Raw genomic sequence first — 21,300 nt, forward strand, 5'->3', positions numbered from 1 at the left:
ATTATTATTTTTGATTTTTTCTGTCAACTTTAAAATTGCTTCCAAAAATCTTTTTAATTGATAGGGAATTCTTGGACTTGAGTAAGCAGCAATGAGATCAATTGATTTATAGAAAATTGTTATGTTTTAACTTACATAGTGTTTCGTGCCATAAACAGTGAAAAGCTTTCGATAAATATTATGGCAACTTGTTAATGATTTTCATATGTACTACGTTCATGAGATATCACAACAATTAAAAGAAAAGAACTTGAGAAATTTAATATGAGTACCAATATAACTTAGAAATCGCTATTGTTGATTGCTGTAATATAATATATGAAAACTTAAAGATTAACGAAACCGGATATTTACAATGCAGCAAAGAAGAGGGGTAGAAAAAAATTGTTAAGCTACGAGCAAGAGGAAGACAATTATATTTATGGGTGTCTTTGGGTGTGAGGCACATTTGTAGTTTTTATTGGAATTTCAAAAAATTTTTATACAATACTTATACATTTAAAAAGTTTTATTATTAAACATTTTTCTTTAATAAACGAGACTAATGTAGCATCTCTATAGCCAAATTACACATTGATTGCCGAATTCGTTTGTACAAAAGACTATACTATGTAAGGACCATATAGAAACAATATTTTTTTAAAAATGAATTGCGTAGGTAGGTTCTTTAATAATTTGGCGTTTGACAATTGGAACAAGGTCATGGCTGCTGCAAGTAATTTTCGAAATCTTAAATATTATTTAGAATTGTCTTAAATATGTGGCATTACCTATATTTAAGAGACTAGTATACAGTAGTAAGTATACACTTAATTAGTATTCGCCCGCCTGATAGGGAGGGGGGAATACTAGTTATTGTCAGGTGTTAGGAATAATAAGAAGCCTAGGAGTTAAAACGCGAGAATCGACCAATGATCGTGGGGCAAGCACCATTGAATTTTCATGTGCTGATATATGAGTTTTTATAATTCATCTCGTGCTTGACGGAGAAGGAAAACATTGTGAGGAAACCTGCATGTGTCCAATTTCATTGAAATTCTGCCACATATTTATGCGACATGTTGCCAACCCGCATTCGATCAGCGTGTTGAAATTAGCTCCAAACCTTCTCCTCATCAAAGGAGAGGAGGCCTTAGTCTAAGTAACAGCCTGTGAATGTTCCACTGCTGTGTACTTACTTTTGCTTACTAGTCGCTTAGTCGTGAAAGCTTAAACAGACAGAGAGCTACTTTCGCATTTATAATATTAGTAGACTTAATTAAATATGAATATGCAACATATTAATTTGCTTTTTTGAAACAGGCGGCAAATTTCAACCCGTACATTGATTGGCCTCGAGACTAAAATTCAGATTTAAACTTGGACCCCAACTTTAACATATTCTTTAATTGACAAAAGAATTCTTAAGAGATTATGTTTGGCGAGATACTGTTATGTTAAGTGAGTTAGATTACTGACAGAATAGTTTACGTTTATGTCATTTGTTGTAGCAAAAACAAGCATAAGAGCAAAATAATAATAATTTTAATATTATGCCATCTTTATTAAATACTACACTAGACAACGAGTATGTGGACGTCTAATGAGTCGCATAATATTGTGAAGTTGTTATGATTATCATGTTTACTTGGAGTAAGGAAATTATTAGAGCATCTTTGCTCAAAAGACTGTTTTCCTTTCGATATATTAATGTCGAATGTACTGCAGCTGCAGGATTTGACTGAAATATCAGGAAATTGGCAGGTATCGTAGTCAAAAGATATTTCGGATTTTACAACTTGATTCAAGTCTCAAGGTCCATAAAAAGAACAGATAACAAAACGTTTCTGCAATGGTACGAATAAGGTCCCTAACAATGGCTTTACCTATAAGTATTTAACCCCTTCCATCATCAACAGCCAATCATTGTCCACTGCTGAATATAGGCCTCTCCCAAGGTGCGCCAAAGCTCCCTGTCCTCCGCCTTCCGCATCCAGTATGGCAGACCCTCCTCAATGTTAGTTGCGCCCAAGAAACACCTTCCATACGGGAACATTTTTTCGATGTCGCCGTCTCGACTGTGTAGGTTAGTTTCTAGTTTTTCGGGTCAGTTCTGTAGTAAGAACTGCTTGTTATTACATTTTTTAAATATATATAACCAAAAGTAGGTGTAATCCCTATTTACAATTTTTACAGCTTATGTATATTAAAGAATAATATGTACAAGTAGTATTTAAAAGCTTATTTATTCATATTCCTTACATGTTTTTATACTAAAATAATTCAGAAACTTGCAACACTGTTCGGACCACCGTATCATATATATGTAAAGTATTTTTTTTTACTTTCATAGAGGGTATTGTGTCCTGGCTCATATCGACGGATGGTATCGGACGTTTTTTTTAAACGGAAAAATAGACGCACCATGTGGTTAGTGGTTTCAGGTTGCACTTTATATTATGCCATGAAATGGGTTAAAGAAACACAGTACGCAACAGTACCGACGTTACGGTATTTCGAGTTGCTTGCTCTATAACCTTGCAATGTTTTTAATGGGCTAGCGAAGGGAAGCCTTTTAGTTTTAGTGGTATGATTAGAAATGACGTGCATCCAAATTATGCCATATAAGATGAGAACTTGTTTTAGATGTTCGTCGACAGGCTCCCACGAATGCCGAATAATAATTTACAACATGTAAGAAAGCAAGGTTTTCCATTGTACGATTGTCATACTAGCGCCTAGAGCTTAATTAGGTTATTATAGCATTTTTCCAAATAAGTAAACGAAGTTTGTATCTATACTAATAAGCGAAAGTAACTCTGTCTGTCCGTTATGCTTCCACACGCTGAACCGCTGAAATGAATTTGATGAAATTTTGTATGAAGCAAGCTTGAACTCCAAGAAAGGACATAGGCTGGTTTTTATACCTAACAACTACCTTATATTTATAAATAATAAATTCCTCTAGACCGATTTCGGCCACGGCGGCCAATCTCAAGAGAAATTGGTCAACTGTGCAGGAGATATTAAAGTGCACAAGTGCAAACACAGGTGCACTCCCTATTCCCTAGTTCTCATAATCCGAAGGGACGGCAATCCGATACGACTGGAAGGAGTTCAGGCGCAGGACCAACTGATTTATGTACTCTACGAGGCACGGGAGTGTACACACTTCCAACTTACAGACTGGGCTGCTACTGAGAATTTTCTGACAGAAAAACCCAATAACTTTTTACTGGATCAATCTGTGAATTGAATCCTAGACCTCCGGGTCTGCGGCCTTACATACCTTACATACCGCCATCAAAAACAAAATATTTCTGTCTTTTTATTACAATATAGGTAATTTGAGCGTGACTGTGCATAATACATATGTATTTGTATTACCTACTTATAAAAACATAATATGTATGTATCTATATAAATAAGTCATCGCGCAGTTTGATAAATATTTTAGTTATGGGTTTATAAACAAATAAATTTGACAGATCGCTAACTAAAAAATATAATATGCTTCCGTTAAAAACTTGTATTGATTTGACAAGTTCCATTAATTTTTTTTTCGAAAAATTTAGATTTATTCCGCTAAAACGATAAACTAAAATCACATACTATTTGTATTTTATGACGCATTATAAAGTGTGTAACCGTTAGAATACCTATTTCATGCGAAAATATTTTAGAACGAATATAAATCCTAATATATATACATATATAGCACAGATTTGTTTAAACGTGGTGAACGTCTTATTATGCTACGGCATGTGTATATTATAAAGAAATGTTAAAAAATATATTTATTACTATTGTAATATATTATGAAGATATTCGTAAGCAAATAATTTATAATTTCGTTCGTCTTATAATAACTCCGATAGCCGTGATCGTCTAGTGGTTAGGACCCTACGTTGTGGCCGTAGTAACCCAGGTTCGAATCCTGGTCACGGCAGTGAAACGTCACTGTTACGGCGGAGTTCTTATTTTTTTTTTTAAATCCTATAATTTGTTTTTATTTACTTCAATTATTTCTTTTTTTTAAGTATAAGCAGAAACAAAAATAAATAAATATGATAAGCATTTATTTAATAAATTATATTAATAGTAATAAGTAAAACAGATTTCCTGTCAATATATAATTATTATTTTTTTAAAGGTTATTTTTATATTTATAAAAAAATATTTTTTGCAGCGCCATCTATGTTACGAATGGGAACCACGTTGATAAGTTCTATCTAACAGGCTTTTAAATAACGGAAAATGACAACTTCACGGTAAAGTTATTATTGTAAGTGTGCGGGTAGATGGCTCTAGTGGTATTTGTTTTGGTTCAACCACGCACCGCAGCTGTTCGCTATCATAGAAATCTGTGAGAGAAAAGGAGTGGTGATTAGGTTGTCTTTGCCAAAAAAATATGTTTTATAAATGGTCCTAGATCATTTTGACACCTGTGCTTCTAGTATTTGATTTATGAAGTTATTAGCTGTGTTGTGTATTGTTGGCAATGTGAGAAAACAGTGTTAAATGGTATAATTAACGATGTTAACTTTGGTTATGACGTTTACTACGTTTCTCGCATGTGTGCGTGTGTATTCATCGTGACAGCATTGCCGTTGATTGTTGAAGCGAATCTTGTAACGGGAGATTTGTTAGGAAGCTTGTTTGGGTAAGTTAAAAATTTTGTTTTGGATTAACATAACCTCTTTGACACTCACACGTCCAAGTTTGGTCGTACATTCATAGAAATACGCTGATGACCTCGATATCCACTGTTCTTTATTATATTGTGTTTATTGAAAGGCGTTTGGCACTTCGGTAATTGAGAGTATTCTAGTTGGAAGATTTGATTTTATTTATTTAATAAAAATTAACAAAATGTTAATAACCGTTATTTATAAAAACGTACGTAACGTAAGTATTAATAACATTCGTATTAAAGTACAATGGACGTTTAAATATATTTTAAAGCAACTATAAAGATACCTTCTTATACAATTGAGTATTTTAATCATGTGCTTGTTCGTAATCGAAAATTAAGGACGTGGTTCTAGTAATTGATATGGTACAACTCTAGTAATAATGAATAAAAAAAAACCGTTAAACTAATGAACATACTTTTGTAATAGTTACCTTAAATTTTTGTAATATATAACCTTTTATAAGATATAACTTGACAACGTCTGCTGTATTAATATAAATAAATTTTTATTAAATAAACAAATAAATATAAGATCTTATAAAATGTAACGATTCCTTATATAACACGATCGTGCGTACATAGCTTGTAGTTAATGAACAATTGCATTGTTTTGATAGCTATGCTAAGTTAAATATATTGTTTCTAATATGATTTGATATTCAATAAATATACATCTTAAGTAGATTTAAATATATATAATAAAAATTTGAATTTTATAAATATATAAATTTTACATAAAACACCCATCATATTAGATACTTACTAACATGTTTTTACATTTCTTCAAAACAAGTATCGTCAAGTTGATTATCACACTGTTTTATTGTCAATATAAGTATTTGATTTATTAGTCTTTTATTTAAATTAGGCTTTTAACATTTGAATTTAGCAAATGTTTCTACTTATAAATTATTATCAACCTCGATTCACGAATAGTTAATGTTAATTTTGTTGGAAATTTTGGAGTGGGTGCGTTTTAGACAGTGGACGTAGGCGAGATAATTACACAAATTTTAAGTAATTATTTCTCTGAATTGCTCAACTAATCCAGTGTTGTAATTGCGTAAGCAATAATTATGCGTTAGTGATATAAAACCTTCATTGTATATTAATATGATTTTATTACTTTTCAATGTCAGATTATAAAAACACTGTCAACGTGTTCCTTTACACTTCACATTTTATAAAAAAAAACACTAAGTTTTATTTACTGTTACAAATTGGTCGTGATTTTATAACCTTCAAAATTCCTCGTAATCACAATAAGAGAGTTACTGAATTATTGAGCAATGTTCTTAACTTGTTAAAGCGTGGAAACAAAATGTTTGGCAAAAAATCTCCCATTAAGTTTGCACGCGAGCCAAGCACTAGTTCTCCAAAAGGTAAAGACGTTTTTCCTGAAGTAGCTTTAGCGGCTATCGCTTCTTACAAAAACCAAAAAGAAGTTAGTGACTTTATGAGCTTTTTTCTTGGGGCACTTGATCGGAATTCCGACTGGCTGAATGGGGTCGTTGGCAAGCAAACTAACTTTAGATGCGCATTGATGGTAGGAGCCGGACCGAACCGATTCTATCTTCAGGAAATAATATACCCGACTAGTGAAGACGATATCAAACTAGAAGTGGAGCATAAGGATTCCGAAGATTACGACAAAATCGCGATTGCTGCTTTATTGAAACTGTCGAATTCTGAAATCGATCAACTTTTAAAATATGTTAAAACTCGTCTATATGATAATCGACTTCTAAAAGAAGATTTGCTAAAAGGGAGATCACTGGGAATTAGTTTCGCAGTTTTAAGACCTTTTTCTGAAAAGCAATATCGTGTCATTGAAAGGTTAGTTATAGGGAGTTCCATGAAATGTGTACTGCCTTTGAAGAAAAGGAAGCTAGATGAAAAATCTATTACCAGATCTCCTCTAAAGAAGACCAAACACGTCGCATAGTGGCTGTTACAATTGAAGAGAGTGAAATAACTTGAAATAAATGAGTTCTCGTCATGGTGTACCGCATTGTGTCATGCAGCATGTAATGACAGCAATTCAGGGCGACTGTAAAATGCGGCGATCACGGCAAATTATACTCATTCCTGCATTGATAGCTTCCGATTACCCGTGATTGATCGCCGACGTTGGTGGCGAAATATAATGTAACATTTTAAATTTTACTTTATGTACCTACCTAATTATGTAAATTTTGAACACTATATTGAATAAATAATATTCAACTTTGTTTTAAAAATATCCGTTTTAAGATTATAATCTTAGGTGCCAGCCTTTTATTTTGTACAAATTATCTATACATAAACTAATTCAAAACAAATATTTCTTTTTGTTTAAAAAATTTATACTGAAATGAAATCAAAGCTTTTTATTCGGCAAGTAAATAGCAATGGTATCGGGTCCCTTTTCTGTTACATTCTTTTCATCTGGCAATGCGAGCTTCCGTCATAGATCAATATCACGGAAATCAGGGCAGTCGTGCGCGCTCTAACTTGTAGCCACAAAACCATTCGATAACTTATTACAAAATAGCACACGCTGCCAATCTAGGGCGAATCAATAATTTATTTTTTAAATTGGCATATAAAGTTTTAGTAAACAATACACTATAGAGACATTTTAAAGTAAAAATTACGAAATTTAGTCAATAAAGTTGCCGTTAAAGAAGTTAGAAGAAAGAAGATAAATATTTTGGTAGCGATGCTAACTTGACCTGAGAAATATAATTGAGTAATGTCTAATGCTTTAAAATATTTTCTACCAGTTTGTCGAACAGCTGCCTTTGAATTCCGTACTAAAAACAATAAAACTCTAAAGTTTTTACGAGTTTGAACTCACTATTTCTAAAATAGTTACTCTCTTAGAAACTTTTCGATCTGCTTATCGGAGACATAAATCAATTTGAATCATGGCTGAAAATAAGTTGGGTTGATGCTTGGCCCTTTTTCTTCTAAGACGGGCTTTCACAGGATTAAGGGGCCACTGACCGCCGCGTAATTGGCGTAATAGTTATGTGATTTATTGCTCAGATTTATGGGCTCCATAATAATAAGCTTCTGTTGCAAATTTGCGTTTTGAAACGTGATGATTTGGTTAAATAAATATTGTTGGACACTGTCCATTATTTACCATTACAATATTTTGCTAGTTGGTAAATTGAATATGTAGTAAATTAATATTTCTATTTGTAGTCTAAACATAAATACGATAGAGGATTGATTTAGGTCATTTAATAATATTTAGTGCATTATTCTTTTGGACATAACATGTTGTATTTAACCTACATACTTGGCAGTAGTATCCGAGAATAGATACCATTATTTATTAGATTTTATATATTATTATTATAATATATATATATTTCGTTACCAACATAATTAATCTTATACACATTTGGAATACTTACAAAATGAATTCTCGCATAAAGTAATGTTTTATATAATACTAAGATAGCTTTAGATTATCTTCGTCACTACAACACTACGGTGCAATAGTTTTTGCAAGGAAATATTGATTCACGTTATATAAAGTATTTTCTTTTGGCAAATATTGTCGTTTATATAACATTAATTGAAAAAGATTACTGCTACAGAATATTTCGTATTGAGATAAGAAAATGTTTTCGTTATCAAAAATTAAATTCTAGCCGCCGCCAGTCGCTGCAACAAAATGAACAAAAAGTCTGTTAACTTAAATCTCCGACATTTGGAACCGCCTGGGATTCTGACCACGGTCCAGATTTAATTTACATCTGAGATTTTATTTCAGCGTTCTTTCAATATTAAATTCGTTTAAACGTTTTCCCTCTAAATCTTTCAAACATTATTTCAACATTATAAACAGGGTATCGTTATAAATTATGAGTTTGTATTATCGCAGTGGTAATAATAAAATGAAAAAAGACTTGAGCACTACATAATCACCCATATAATTAAAATAACTAAGCTAACTAGTTACTTCAAAAACTTTGCACATACCTACATGAGGTTTCATTTCTAAAGCACTCTTCTATAATATTCTCTGTTCTAAATAAAATAATACAAAGACTAAAAGTGGAATCTGCTGTGAATTTCCTAAATAAATAAAGCTAATGAAAAGCAAGACTTCGCAAATACAACCATTGTTTAAATGCAGCCGCTCATGAAATATTAAAATTAACTCCCAAATTTAGTGGCCTTTACCATTAACGATCTACGAATCTAAACGAAACGAAATCTAACGTTCCTAAATTCAAAAACGAAGTTACGATTTGATAAGTAATAAATGCACCTTCTAAGGCCATGTAGAAAAAAATAAAAACTCTTAAGGTTAAATTTTTATTTTAAACATAGGTAGGGAGTTTGATGGCTCTCACACGACGTGAAACGCGTTATCTTTAGATTTAAAGCTTGTGGGTAATAATAATACGCGTGGAAATGGCTGTTCAAAGCGCCATCCCACTGCGAAAAATATAACATGTCTCTGATTTACTCACGTGAAATATTGACCTTAATTTTATTAATGTCTGTATAAATTTACTTGAATCACTTTCACTTAAAATTATGACAGGATGAACTGGTTTTTACTTTTCAATTATTCTAACTAGAGTTGATTTTAAAAAAGCCTTTTTCCAGCAGAAATAAGAAGAAAATTAGAACGAGAAATGAAAGAAAGGGAGCAATAGTGTTGTGTTTATTTAAGTTTCGTCCATGAATCTTTTTAATGTTTGGCAACCTAACTTTCATTTGCAATTTACTTAAACACACAATTAATTCAAATAGGCTCTTCTTATTACTAAATTATCATAAAGTTCTTTGTTAAACAAAGGTATCAAATTGCTCGTGTAAAGTTTTCAGAGCGCCGTCGCTGTGATTAAATTAAGTGCACAAAGATTTCGTTAGAATACATTGATTAAAACTTGCTCAAACTAGATAAGAAAACGTATATAGTCAAAAAGTAAACAAAACGAAATAAATCTTTCATTATAGTTACCTTGATCTAATGTTTAACATGATAAAGACGTATGATTAGTATTTAAGTAACGCGATAAATTAAAATGTCTTTATGAGAAATGTTTCATTTAATAGTATTGTAAAGTGCTGACAAATAGCAGTGACAAATTAAAAATACCACGCATTTTAGCTCGAAATGTAAATTTTCACGAAATGTTAACCTGACATGTTACACTAGCATTTTGAAAATAATTCCCTTCCATTCCCATAATTTCCACGCACGTAATTGCGTATAAAACTTGGGCCGCCATTAAAAAGCCGTCGGGTGTGTCGCTTCGCATCTGTCCTCAAGGTAATTCATCGACCCTTGGCTGTCCACCTGCTTCCTGTCAGCTTGGAACTTAAGTGAAGTGATCACTTATGATGGAATGGATCAATGCGAAATGTTGCGTAATATGTTAATAATGTTATACTAGAGAGATGCAAAACTCCAATTTTATACATTTTTAGTAAAGACAAGAAATAAAGATGTAGAATATATGTCTATCAATATAACTTTACAGAAGTTTGTTCTTTAGATTTGAACTCGTTATTATGTGAGTTTTTATTGTACACACATATAATTAAAAATCTGTATAAATAAGACTAACTTTTTGTAACGGATACAATTAACCAGAATTATTATGAAATTAGCGCAAAACAGAATTTTCGCAATGAAAAATACCCTTTTCCATTTTTTCCAAACGAGTCAATCTATCAAAAGGCTGTGGGTCTCTAGATTTTTCGATAATATCTCGTCAGGACAAATTTGTTTGTCGTTTGGGTTTAAGTGGATAAAGGCAAAATCCCTTGTAAATAGGCCCATATTGAAGGATAATCTTATATTCTGAAATAGCAAAATGGTGTGATATAATATTTAAACACCATTTTTATTTCGCATATTCGTCGTATTCGTCATTTATGGTAAAACGTTTAAATCTGCTTTGGAAAGTCTTTGTAGTTTCAAGCTTTTCAAAAGAAATATATAAAAGGTACGTTGAATATATCAAACAATAGTTATTGTTTTATTCATGACCACCTTTAACCATTCACGCACCATTCGCCAATCGATCCACATAAACCATCCCAACTTTAAATATGAAATGAGACAAGAAAATCGCGGTAGTTTTTCAGGGTGGCCATAAATATTGCTAGATAAATATGTATCATTGCCCCCTGTCACGCTCGTCTGATTTCGATATAGGATCGTTCTTATGGGGTGAAATTATACTGTTTCGAATTTAGAAAAGGGACTTTAAGCTATTTTTGAAAATACTAAAGGATTTCTTCTGGTTACCTTTGTTTATGAGTACTGAATGATAAGTTTTACGAAAACCCTTATAAAAACAGTTTCTGTAGTCGGTAATCAAAATAATATTTTTTTTTAATTAGCCAAAATATACAGAAGCTATGTTTTTTGTTTATTGTAATTTTAGTTTTCTTTATTAAGTAATAAATTAGTTTTAATAAAATAGATACAACTATATATATCGTTTAAATTTAGCTATATCTTTAATAATAAATACCTTTATTTTCATTATAAAAAACCTTTATCTAAACAAAATTAAAGCATTGCAAACATTCGAGTATTAATGGAGTCCAGGAATCGATTGGCAATCCAGATATTTAATAGCACAGATGTTGTTATTAAATGAGAAATAGTTACATAATAAAACACAAACATAGCTCATGGAAGTCACATGATGAATGTATACGTGTTCTCTTCGAGACGGGATATATAATGCGCAAAATTACTGTCTACTAACTCGCTACAGACATTTTGTTTTTTCGATATAGCTTACTACAAACGTTTATATATACCTTTTAATAATATGTATAAGAAAACTATTTTGGTATTGTTTAGCACCAAGGTCACGGGTATGGTGAATATAGATATGTCTTTATTAAAAAAACGTATAAGATTTTTTTAATGAATAATAAACTAACTGTATTACCAGATATGTCGTTTTATAATAAAGAAAGTTCGAAACTGTCGTATAAAAATTGATTTATATTTGTCAATTTTATATATCCCTTTAAAGTGTGACTTACCTATTATATCAGTGATTTTCTCGATAGGAGTTAGTGTCGGTGCACAAAAAAAGGGGATGGGTGGTCACGTTCATCTCGAGTTTAATTAACCGGTGATTAAAGTTCTACAGAGACCAAGAGACACCCGGTTTCCTTGAACTGCGGCGTCCTTTAGTGCTTGGCGCCCAACGTGAGGCTTATTAATTGCCGTTTTCCGACTTTCTTTCGAATTAAGAAATTGCCATTAGAAAACAAGAAATTTTTAACCGCATTTACCGATCTAAAATACTGATATTGGCTACATATATTTATATTATAGGTATATGTTTAAATGTAAACAAAAAATATGTGAAATAAATAGGCTGTTGTAAATTTTCTATTATTTATTAGAAAATGAAATTAATCTGTTAAAATATTATAATACGTGAGGAATTGATCTAAAAAATAAGGGGCTGAGCTAGCGTTATTCGTTAGCTTTGGCGTCAATGCATTTGGCTCCTATTCAAATTATGCTAAGAGCCTTAAATCTTTATGTATAGTATGACGATGCTCAGATTCAGACCTGTTGAATATTTATACACGAAAATTGGCTAGTGGCCTCTTTCCAAATAATATCCTGAATGCTGAGTTGTTTAGTTATGAAATTTTAGCTTTATATTATAGTTATTATATAAAATAACATCATAGTAATAATTTTTTTGCGATTCATAATTTCCATCAAATTTCCTAAATTAGCAAAACGTGGGGGCTTTGAATTTTTTTTAATAAAGCTTTATGTAGCCCTTTGTAAATTAATTGCTTTCTCAGTAACAGCGGACTTTTAATAGCTTGTTAGATAAAATATATAATTATATATAGGAACACAACCTTAAGTCATTTTTTTCACAAATTAATCTTATTATTGTTTTCGTGAACATAATATTTGGGGCATCGATTTTGTTGAAATGCCATTAATTAATATGTATAATAAAGAGACCTAAACACAGTTTTTGAAAACGTTGTAGGGCCTCGTTAAAACTATTAGACATATTTTAGTAAATAAAGGTGTATAAATTTAATGTCAGACTTAACATTCTGTTTATTTCCGATACTAGAAATTGAAACTGAGAAATATTAAAAAATATTTTTAGTGATCTTGATACTCGACAGACGCGGTACAGCTAATAGCTCATCTGTATTGTACTTTATGTTACAGTATTGTACAAATATGTAGATAAATAATAAATATTCGTTTATTAATTGTATGAGTCAAACCTATTCTTAATAATAATAATATATCCTGGGACATTTTTCACACACGGCCATCTGATCCCAAATTAAGCTTGTACAAAGCTTGTGCTATGAAAACCAGACAACTGATATACTACATATACTACTTTTCTTTTTGTAAATACATACTTATATAGATAATTACACCCAGACTCAGGACAAACAGACATGTTCATGCACACAAATGTCTGTCCTGGGTGGGAATCGAACCCACAACCTTCGGCGTGAAAGGCAAGTGTTCTACCAACCACGCCAACCGGCTCGTCCACGCCCGTTAATACGAAAGTTATGATAGTAACTTTAAAAATAATAAACCCTGTATAGAAACACACATGAAAAAATAGAAAACTCTATTATATATACATAAATATTTATAATCTGCTAATATTGCGCTAAAGATTACATACATAAATACTAATTAAAATTACCGTTTCTCTGCTACGCGTGTTCATTTTTATTATATCAAGGTCTAAGTTTAATTGGCCTATTGAAATAATGAATATCTTCGACTTCTTTGTCTATTTGTTTAAAGATCGCGCTTGCAAATAGAAACAGATTCAGCCTTTTAGAAAATTCAACGGAGCTTGTCTAACAATGCTCTATTCCACACGAGGCACCCGTCGGGAGGGTACAAAAAGGTGAATTATTAGATTTCTCACGGCTAGTGGTTTCAATCGGGCGATATTTAATTAAATAAAACCTCATGGGGTTTCGCAGACACTGTGTAACAAGTTTTAATTTCTACAGTCTGGTTTCTTATTTAGCTTTTGTAAAATAAATTTTGGATACTATGAAAACACATGGCTATAGATAATTTTAATTAGACTCGTTTTTTTTAAATTATTATTGAATAAATACCGTTAACGGCAAATATACTTAATTTCACATCAGTTATTCGAGCGCTAGCTAGCAATATTTAGCACGTACGCTGCTTTAGTAAAAGTAGTATATAATCAGCGAAATGCAACAGTAATATTTTCTTATTATTAAAGTTCAATACCAACATATAAGAGAATAAAACAAGAAGTTACGAAAACTTCAAGAGGATATCTACATGGTTCGAAAAGTGGAGCAATGTGAAATAAACTTCATATTCGTTAAGGAAGAGTTAGAGTAAATAAATGTTTGACGAATAAGCCTTCGAAGTCAACTTCAGTAATAGTGTTACTAAACTTCCGTTGAAATGTCGCTGGCTCTAACGACCAAGACTCTTAATTAGCAATACTGACTTCGACGATCTTAGCGTTCCATTAAATGTTGTTAAGTGACAAGGATCTAAATTCACGTACATGTATAACATATAGTATTTGAATTTAGATTACATATTTACATTAGAAAAAATGTCCATTTAAATTATTTTGCTTTTCGTTAATCGCAAAAGTTTAACATTCTGCTTGCAATGAAAAAGTTAATCACATGCCAGCGTTTCTATTTGTTATGCTCCACAAATTTTATTTATTTTGTAGCGAAACTTTGAATTACCTGCCGTTATTGTTTAAAATGTACGATTTTTTTCTTCCTCATCTAAATTGGATCAGCATGTAAACTGCCCAAGGGAACGTTCTATAAGATTAATTTTCGCTGTAGCTGTTAGTTTCAAACGATTGCTACATATTATTGAAATTTTCATGCATACATCAAAATATTAAAAATAAGATTTTTATTAAAAATTATAGAAGATGTTACAGAATTTTTTAACTAATTGTTGATGTTGCCTGAGTATCAATGAGTCTTCATTTAATTACTGTCTGATTGTCATAGTAACAGTAACAGCCTATTAATGTCCCACTGCTGGGCTAAGGCCTCCTCTCCCTTTTTGAGGAGAAGGTTTGGAGCTTATTCCACCACGCTGCTCCAATGCGGGTTGGTAGAATACACATGTGGTATAATTTCAATGAAATTAGACACATGCAGGTTTCCTCACGATGTTTTCCTTCACCGCCAAGCACGAGATGAATTATAATCATAAATTAAGCACATGAAAATTCAGTGGTGCTTGCCTGGGTTTGAACCCACCATCGTCGGTTAAGATTCACGCGTTCTAACCACTAGGCCATCTCGACTTTTTTTATTTTTTTATGATTGTCATTGGTACAGTTTAATTACCTCTTATATAAATTGTAATTGAATGACACCAAATTATGCAAGTCGATAATAGGTAAATTGTAATTCGTAAAACACAAGCATTTGTTTGTTATATAATACGTAATTTATAGAATCTCATAGAAGTAACATATCATCAACAGTTTGTTGAATTCGATCCTAAAACTATTAACCCTGTCCCTTCGACGCTAGTTTCTAAAGTCGTTCTACGAGACTCAGGTGTCCTTTCAAATGGTTCTGTCCGAAATCATTTAGTTCGTTCCTTTAACTAGATCCCTCAAGAATAATTTATTTTTATCTCTCCGCTGAGGTGGTCTTGTAATCACAGGTATATTGAGAATTGCCCATTGCTTTTAAAAAGGGACTTGTTCGAACTTTTCTTTTAATAATATATCATACAACATCGAGTAAAGTTTCTATAAAGTATTTACTTTATTTCGCAATTTGTAAAGTATAAATGCTCTATTTTTCTTATTTAAGTACCGACTTGAGTTTTGATGGATGTTTTTAATGGTTTTGATGGTTTGAAAAATTGAACTCAAATTATGTGGCAATTAATATGCGACCTGATGGTAAGTGGTCACCACCACCCATAATCATTGGTAAAATAATAATACATCATTCATATACAAAATAATAATAATACATCCTGCTATACATTATCTAAAATTTTAAATTAAAATCAACGAATACACAAAGGAGTTTATGTTGTATTTATGTATCCAATATATATATACATACATACATAATATTCTTTGAAGACCTCAAATAGTCAAATCATCGTGAACGTGATCCTTTTCATCTAGAAGTCAATCATTTAACAATACTTGGACAATTTCATACTATGGTAACATTTTTCGAATGCTAATATTGTTCGTGACAATGCGAGGTGCTAACATTTCTCTGAATACCTAGCTTACTCTACACATCGATGGCTTTACGAACTCGTTCTAACTTCAGTAATACCATTCGAAATAGTCATTTACTGTCAACTATCGAATTTAAAGCAATTTCAAATATGAACACAGAGGAAATATTCATAAGTAACGATACAATAAATTAATGAACGATTTTATGGAATGAAAGTTTGTTTGAATTTAATTTTTTTTTTGCTAAGATGCCTAATTGCTAGAAGACGTGAATAACCCATTCCATCGCACGCCGATTGGCTTTTTTGAATCAGAACGTAATTTCTTTACAACTTAACATTTTTAAATGTTCACATATATGTATATAGCAACCGATGATACTAGTAGTCATCATTTCGTGACATATACATCTATTAAGAATTATATTATACTAATTCTCATTGTGGTATGGAAGACGCCGTTGGGCGTATGCATGAAAAACATTTGAGTAGTTTTGGTGAATTTGGCCGCTGCATTGAATGGGTTAACCGAAGATTGCGAGAGGTCCTCAGCTGCTCAATGTATATGTAGAAGTAAAATTGTATGTTATAAAGTTGTTTTGTAGTTTCTAGATTGTAGTCTAAAAGTTAATTAAATACTAACATAAATGTATAAGATCGCCGATGTACATGAGTATTGTATAGACATTACGAGTTCAAAGCCACAATGAAGCACAACTGAATTTTCGTGTGCTTGATTTGTGCTTACAATTTATCTCGTTTTTGTCTCGTGCCGATAATGGAAACTTGTACCACCAAATGGAGCAGCGTGGTGGAATAAGTCTTTAAAATTATTTTATATTATATAAATAAATATTGTTCGTTAAAGTAAAATGATACTAATGAGGTAGAAATTATATCGTAGACTAATTACACTTTGAGACTTGGTAATAAATAACATTAAGAAAATTATTTATAATTATATTTTTGCGAATACGTAAAATCGTCTTTGAATCTCGATTTAAAAAAAAGAATATGTGTGAATCTTGGAACTTGTTTGTGACGCAATGCTTACTAACATATTATATTAATGTTGAGTAAACAAAGTCACATCTGAACTCTCAAATAGAAATAAATATATTCGAGGAAATGCCTGAAGGTTTCATTTCATTTCTGTTTTAACATGAAAATGGCACCCACTTAATAAATGTGTTCGAGCGTTCGCGGTGCGCTTTTGAATGAAGAGGAAATAAATTAAACGATACAGAGCTCCTCAAAAGTCTTAATATTTGCTGTAGATAACATTTTAATATTAATCATGATTTCGTTTTATTAATAAGACTCGCGCTCTACCGCGACTTAGCATGGGTATTTGTATATTTATTGTTAGGTATAAAAACATGCAAATATAACAATTAGTATCTTGCCTTAATATTTCTACTCATCTAAACAGTATGCCTTTATCATAACGGTTATCTTTAAGTATACTAAAAATATTTTGTACAAAGTATACTTAAGTAATTCATACAGCGGTCAAATAGACACTAAGAATTTATTTGTTTCAATATTATTAATACGAATTTTTAGATACTTATGCTCAAAATAAACTTAAATAAATGTTGAATTCAACAAAGAATAGTGCTGATATTCTCAATGCATTTTCTGCGGTTTTCAAACAACCTTCGCCAAACCCCCGAATGAACGCTTTTATCTGTCTCCCAAGTAAATATAGAATCTCAGTAACTCTCTGATATTCTCTCCTCTCAAGATTTCTTCGAGTATCATAAGGATTTGAACTTAAGACGGTAGAATTCTTGAATATTTTAAATAAATTTTCAAATCTGATTCCTATTGGCATAATATAAAAAGAAATACTTTTTTTATTAATATGTATTGGAAATTAATATTGTTATGCATTATTTGTTCTATGTACACCAAAAATTTTTTATCATTCAAATTATGGCAACAAAGTAACAAGTATAGTAGGTAAACTTAAAAGTGTTTTATATTTTTGCTACCGACAGAGTTAACTCAAAACTAAAGTCAGCGGAAGTTTAAATTAGGATAGTTTGATTGGATCGTAAGTACAAGAGAAAAGAAGGGAAAGGACATTTCCTTGAAAAACTATAACTTTCGTAAGTTCTTTGTCCAAGATCATATCCAACCCAAAATATCTTTAACCTGTTAATTTCAACAGTAAATAACGCCGTAACTGTAGCCGTGTTAGCTAGTAAAATTTTGGCAAAATTACCTTATTGAATCGTAATATCGATTTTCTAAATGAAACGTTTTCAAGCTCAATCATATACATGGGCTTCAAGATTAACAATACTAAGATGAAACTTAACTCAGAAAAGAGGATTGCATGTTCCAATTTAGTTTGTTTTTATTGTATCGCATCTTGTTCGCTTTAATCTTTAAAAGTAAAATACAGGTGTTCGCTAGACAGTCGGGTCTATTTATTCGACCATCTGAGCCCCACTGTAATGGACGCTGCATCTTCAATCTCATACGAAGCGTTTAATAAATCTTTAAAATATTTAAAAAAATATAATCTACGTAAATTATACCAAAATGTAAATATACATTTTTCTGATTGATTAATCATTAAAATTTTCTTTCATTTTCTTTTCTAGGTAGGAAAGAAAGGGTTTTTAATAAAAAACAGTGCGCTGTGATGCGAATTTGCTTATCAAAGTATATATTTAATTCCGAAAACTAATTCTCACCATTCAAAATTATAAATTCATTATATAAACAAAAAATAAAAAAAACATACTGTTGTTTATTTTGCGTATATAATTACTAATTGTGGCACTAATAATTAAAAAATTGTTGAACTTGTACTTTCTAAGTTATGAAGACCTAAGTAGGTTGTTTTTTAGTGATAAAGATAATACTAAAGCGAGAAAGAATATACTAAATATTTATAATATTTAATTTATATCGATCGATCCTATAATATCTGATGAGTACTTTCTTCCATCAGTGTTAAGTGCCATAAACAAAGGCGAGTACAGCTGAAAGTGGGAAAGTGCGGGCGTCGTAAATTATCAGCAAAGGGCAACCGATACAGAAGTAAGGCGACACATAAATCCTACTGACGCATATAACGGGTGCTACAGACTTTGTTTACCTCGACATTCAATTTCTGGAAATACCGATATGATCCTTTGAACATTGGATTTAGATATTTTATCGTTCCATTACGTAAAATTATTTAGATTATATATTGTTGTATATATTGGGTCCACTAAGAATATTGAAAAAAAAATCTAGGTAAGATAGATAAAAGTGAAAAATCCAAATAAAGTACACCGAAAAATCAAAATTTAATATTTGCATTTATTTATTTTTATTGATATTCCTTGCCTTTGATGCTCCAATTCTGAAATATTCTTATTGCTAGTTTAAATATTTATTGTTTTATATTGAAAATATTATAAATGATTCCTTCCAGTAAGATTCTATGGTTTCAATATAGGCACTAAAGAAAGCAAGGTCCGGATAAACAGCTAATTCCATTACGAGAATAGCTCGGCGCGGGGTGGCGGTGGACAGTCTTATTGGGCTTTCGAGATTACTTGCTCCTTAAGGTCGTGACAGTCCTGATGTTACTAATCTTCGAATCAAAAGGGGTGAGAAATGAACTGCTCTTAGCTCTATGCTGTGTGAAATTGGTTAAGGGCGCATTACATTCATTAAATCCAGTTAATATAAGCTTTTGGGTAACTGTATATATATGTTTCATGATTTTTACATATCAAAAGTTATAGAATGAAATAGAATAGGATTTCTACATTAACTAAAACAACAAACAAAGTTATATTAGTAAATAAGTAGCAAGTAATTTTATGTATTTTTAAAGTAACTAATCATTATGGTTAACTACTTTCTGTCATAACCGGAAATTATACCCGAGACTCTTGTCACTCTAACACATGAAACAAGATAACACCTCGTAACAAAGTTACAAAATCACTATATCTACTAAATTATGGAGAATTTTTTTTAAATATTAAATACAATAAGGTTTTTAAATTTTTATTTTTTTATAGAATAGGAAGGTGGACGAGCATATGGGCCACCTGATGGTAAGTGGTCACCAAACGCCCTCAGACATTGGCATTGTAAGAAATGTCAACCATCGCTTATAGCCAATGCGCCACCAACCTTGGGAACTAAGATTTTATGTCCCTTGTGCCTGTAATTACACTAGTTTCGGCTTAATTTTAAGGCTATTCTTATTTATTTATATTTATAATAGTGCATGTGATAATAAAATTCACTAAGCCCTGTCTAAATTTACCAGCATCTTAACTAATAAGTCTCTCTTGCCGGTTTCTTGTTTGCGTTAAATTATAAAGCTTATTAAGCATTGTTCCCCGGTGTGTCGTAACCTCCCGCAATGAAATGTGCTGCGCCTCATCCAGCAACTTGTGAAGGCTCATGAATTATTTACTTTGGGTCCATATAGCATACTAAGGCTATGGAGCATATGAACTCTTTGATTAATTTTGATGTGACCATTTTCGTTGCGGTTTTATTATCTTTCGTACACCTTTTAGTACGCCTTAAGATGAGAATATATCAATTCTTATGAGATTAACCTCTTTTTGTTATATTTGGGAAAAGAAATAATGATTGTTTTGTCTATACTTGTGGACATATTTTGATGTTGTTAATTGTCATATTTTTTTTATTGATTTTATATTAAATTTTAAATATAAAATTATTTAATCAGACTTTTATTAGAAATTAGATGAAATGACGAATTCCAATGAAGAGACGTGTCAAGACGAAGATGATAATGATAATACAAATTCAAACGGTAAATTAACAAACCCATTAAAAAGCGGTGACAATATGAAGGATCTAAAACCTTTAGACTTCAACTCAGCCGACGATATCAGGTATTTAAATTGTTCTGAAATCTTTGCCCGCCCGCCTAAAACCTTGTTTGTTTCATCAAACGATAATTGCTTTTTCGTATAATTTTTCTTCATTAACTCTCTAAAACGTACATACGTACTACGTCCTAATAAAAAACGTAGGAATTAAAAAGGTAAATCGATATATATTTTTACATTTAATTATTATAATGGTCCTAGGCAGACTTTGAAAGCCGTTTTTGTAAGTAAAATGTCGAATCTCGATGAAAATGCTGAAGATTACATTGACTGCGATAACGACGGAATAACAGATAAAACTCAACAAGGTCCTGTATTGGCGAATGAAACAGACGATTGCAAATTAAATAACAATAAAAACTGTGATATTTTGCAAACAAAAAAGTCAACAGGATTGCTTTTGTTGAATAAAGGAAATGGTAAGAAGAGACGAGGAAAGCCGCCTAAGACAGGGCCATCTAAGAAGATAAAAAGACAAAGCGTTTCAGCGATGT

At 31.4% G+C, this 21,300-nt stretch overlaps 2 protein-coding genes and 1 non-coding gene across 4 annotated transcripts in view; all 3 read left to right on the forward strand.

The window, feature by feature from the left end:
- The first annotated feature begins 3,856 nt into the window (after window positions 1–3,856).
- Trnah-gug (transfer RNA histidin (anticodon GUG)) lies at window positions 3,857–3,928 on the forward strand. Its single transcript has one exon. It is a non-coding gene; the product is annotated as a tRNA-His (tRNA).
- A 431-nt stretch (window positions 3,929–4,359) lies between these two features.
- Window positions 4,360–21,300, forward strand: part of LOC126769428 (uncharacterized protein CG43867) — a 327,165-nt gene continuing 310,224 nt past the window's right edge. For both annotated transcript variants that reach the window (XM_050488212.1, XM_050488213.1), the window contains exon 1: window positions 4,360–4,642. The gene's annotated coding sequence lies outside the window, so the exon portion shown is untranslated. The remainder of the gene's footprint in view (window positions 4,643–21,300) is intronic.
- LOC126769519 (uncharacterized) lies at window positions 5,889–6,929 on the forward strand. Its single transcript, XM_050488377.1, has one exon. The coding sequence runs from the start codon at window positions 5,997–5,999 to the stop codon at window positions 6,618–6,620; it is 624 nt and encodes a 207-aa protein (XP_050344334.1). The 5' UTR covers window positions 5,889–5,996; the 3' UTR covers window positions 6,621–6,929.

The sequence above is a fragment of the Nymphalis io genome, chromosome 7 (assembly GCF_905147045.1).
Source record: "Nymphalis io chromosome 7, ilAglIoxx1.1, whole genome shotgun sequence".
Lineage (NCBI taxonomy): Eukaryota > Metazoa > Arthropoda > Insecta > Lepidoptera > Nymphalidae > Nymphalis > Nymphalis io.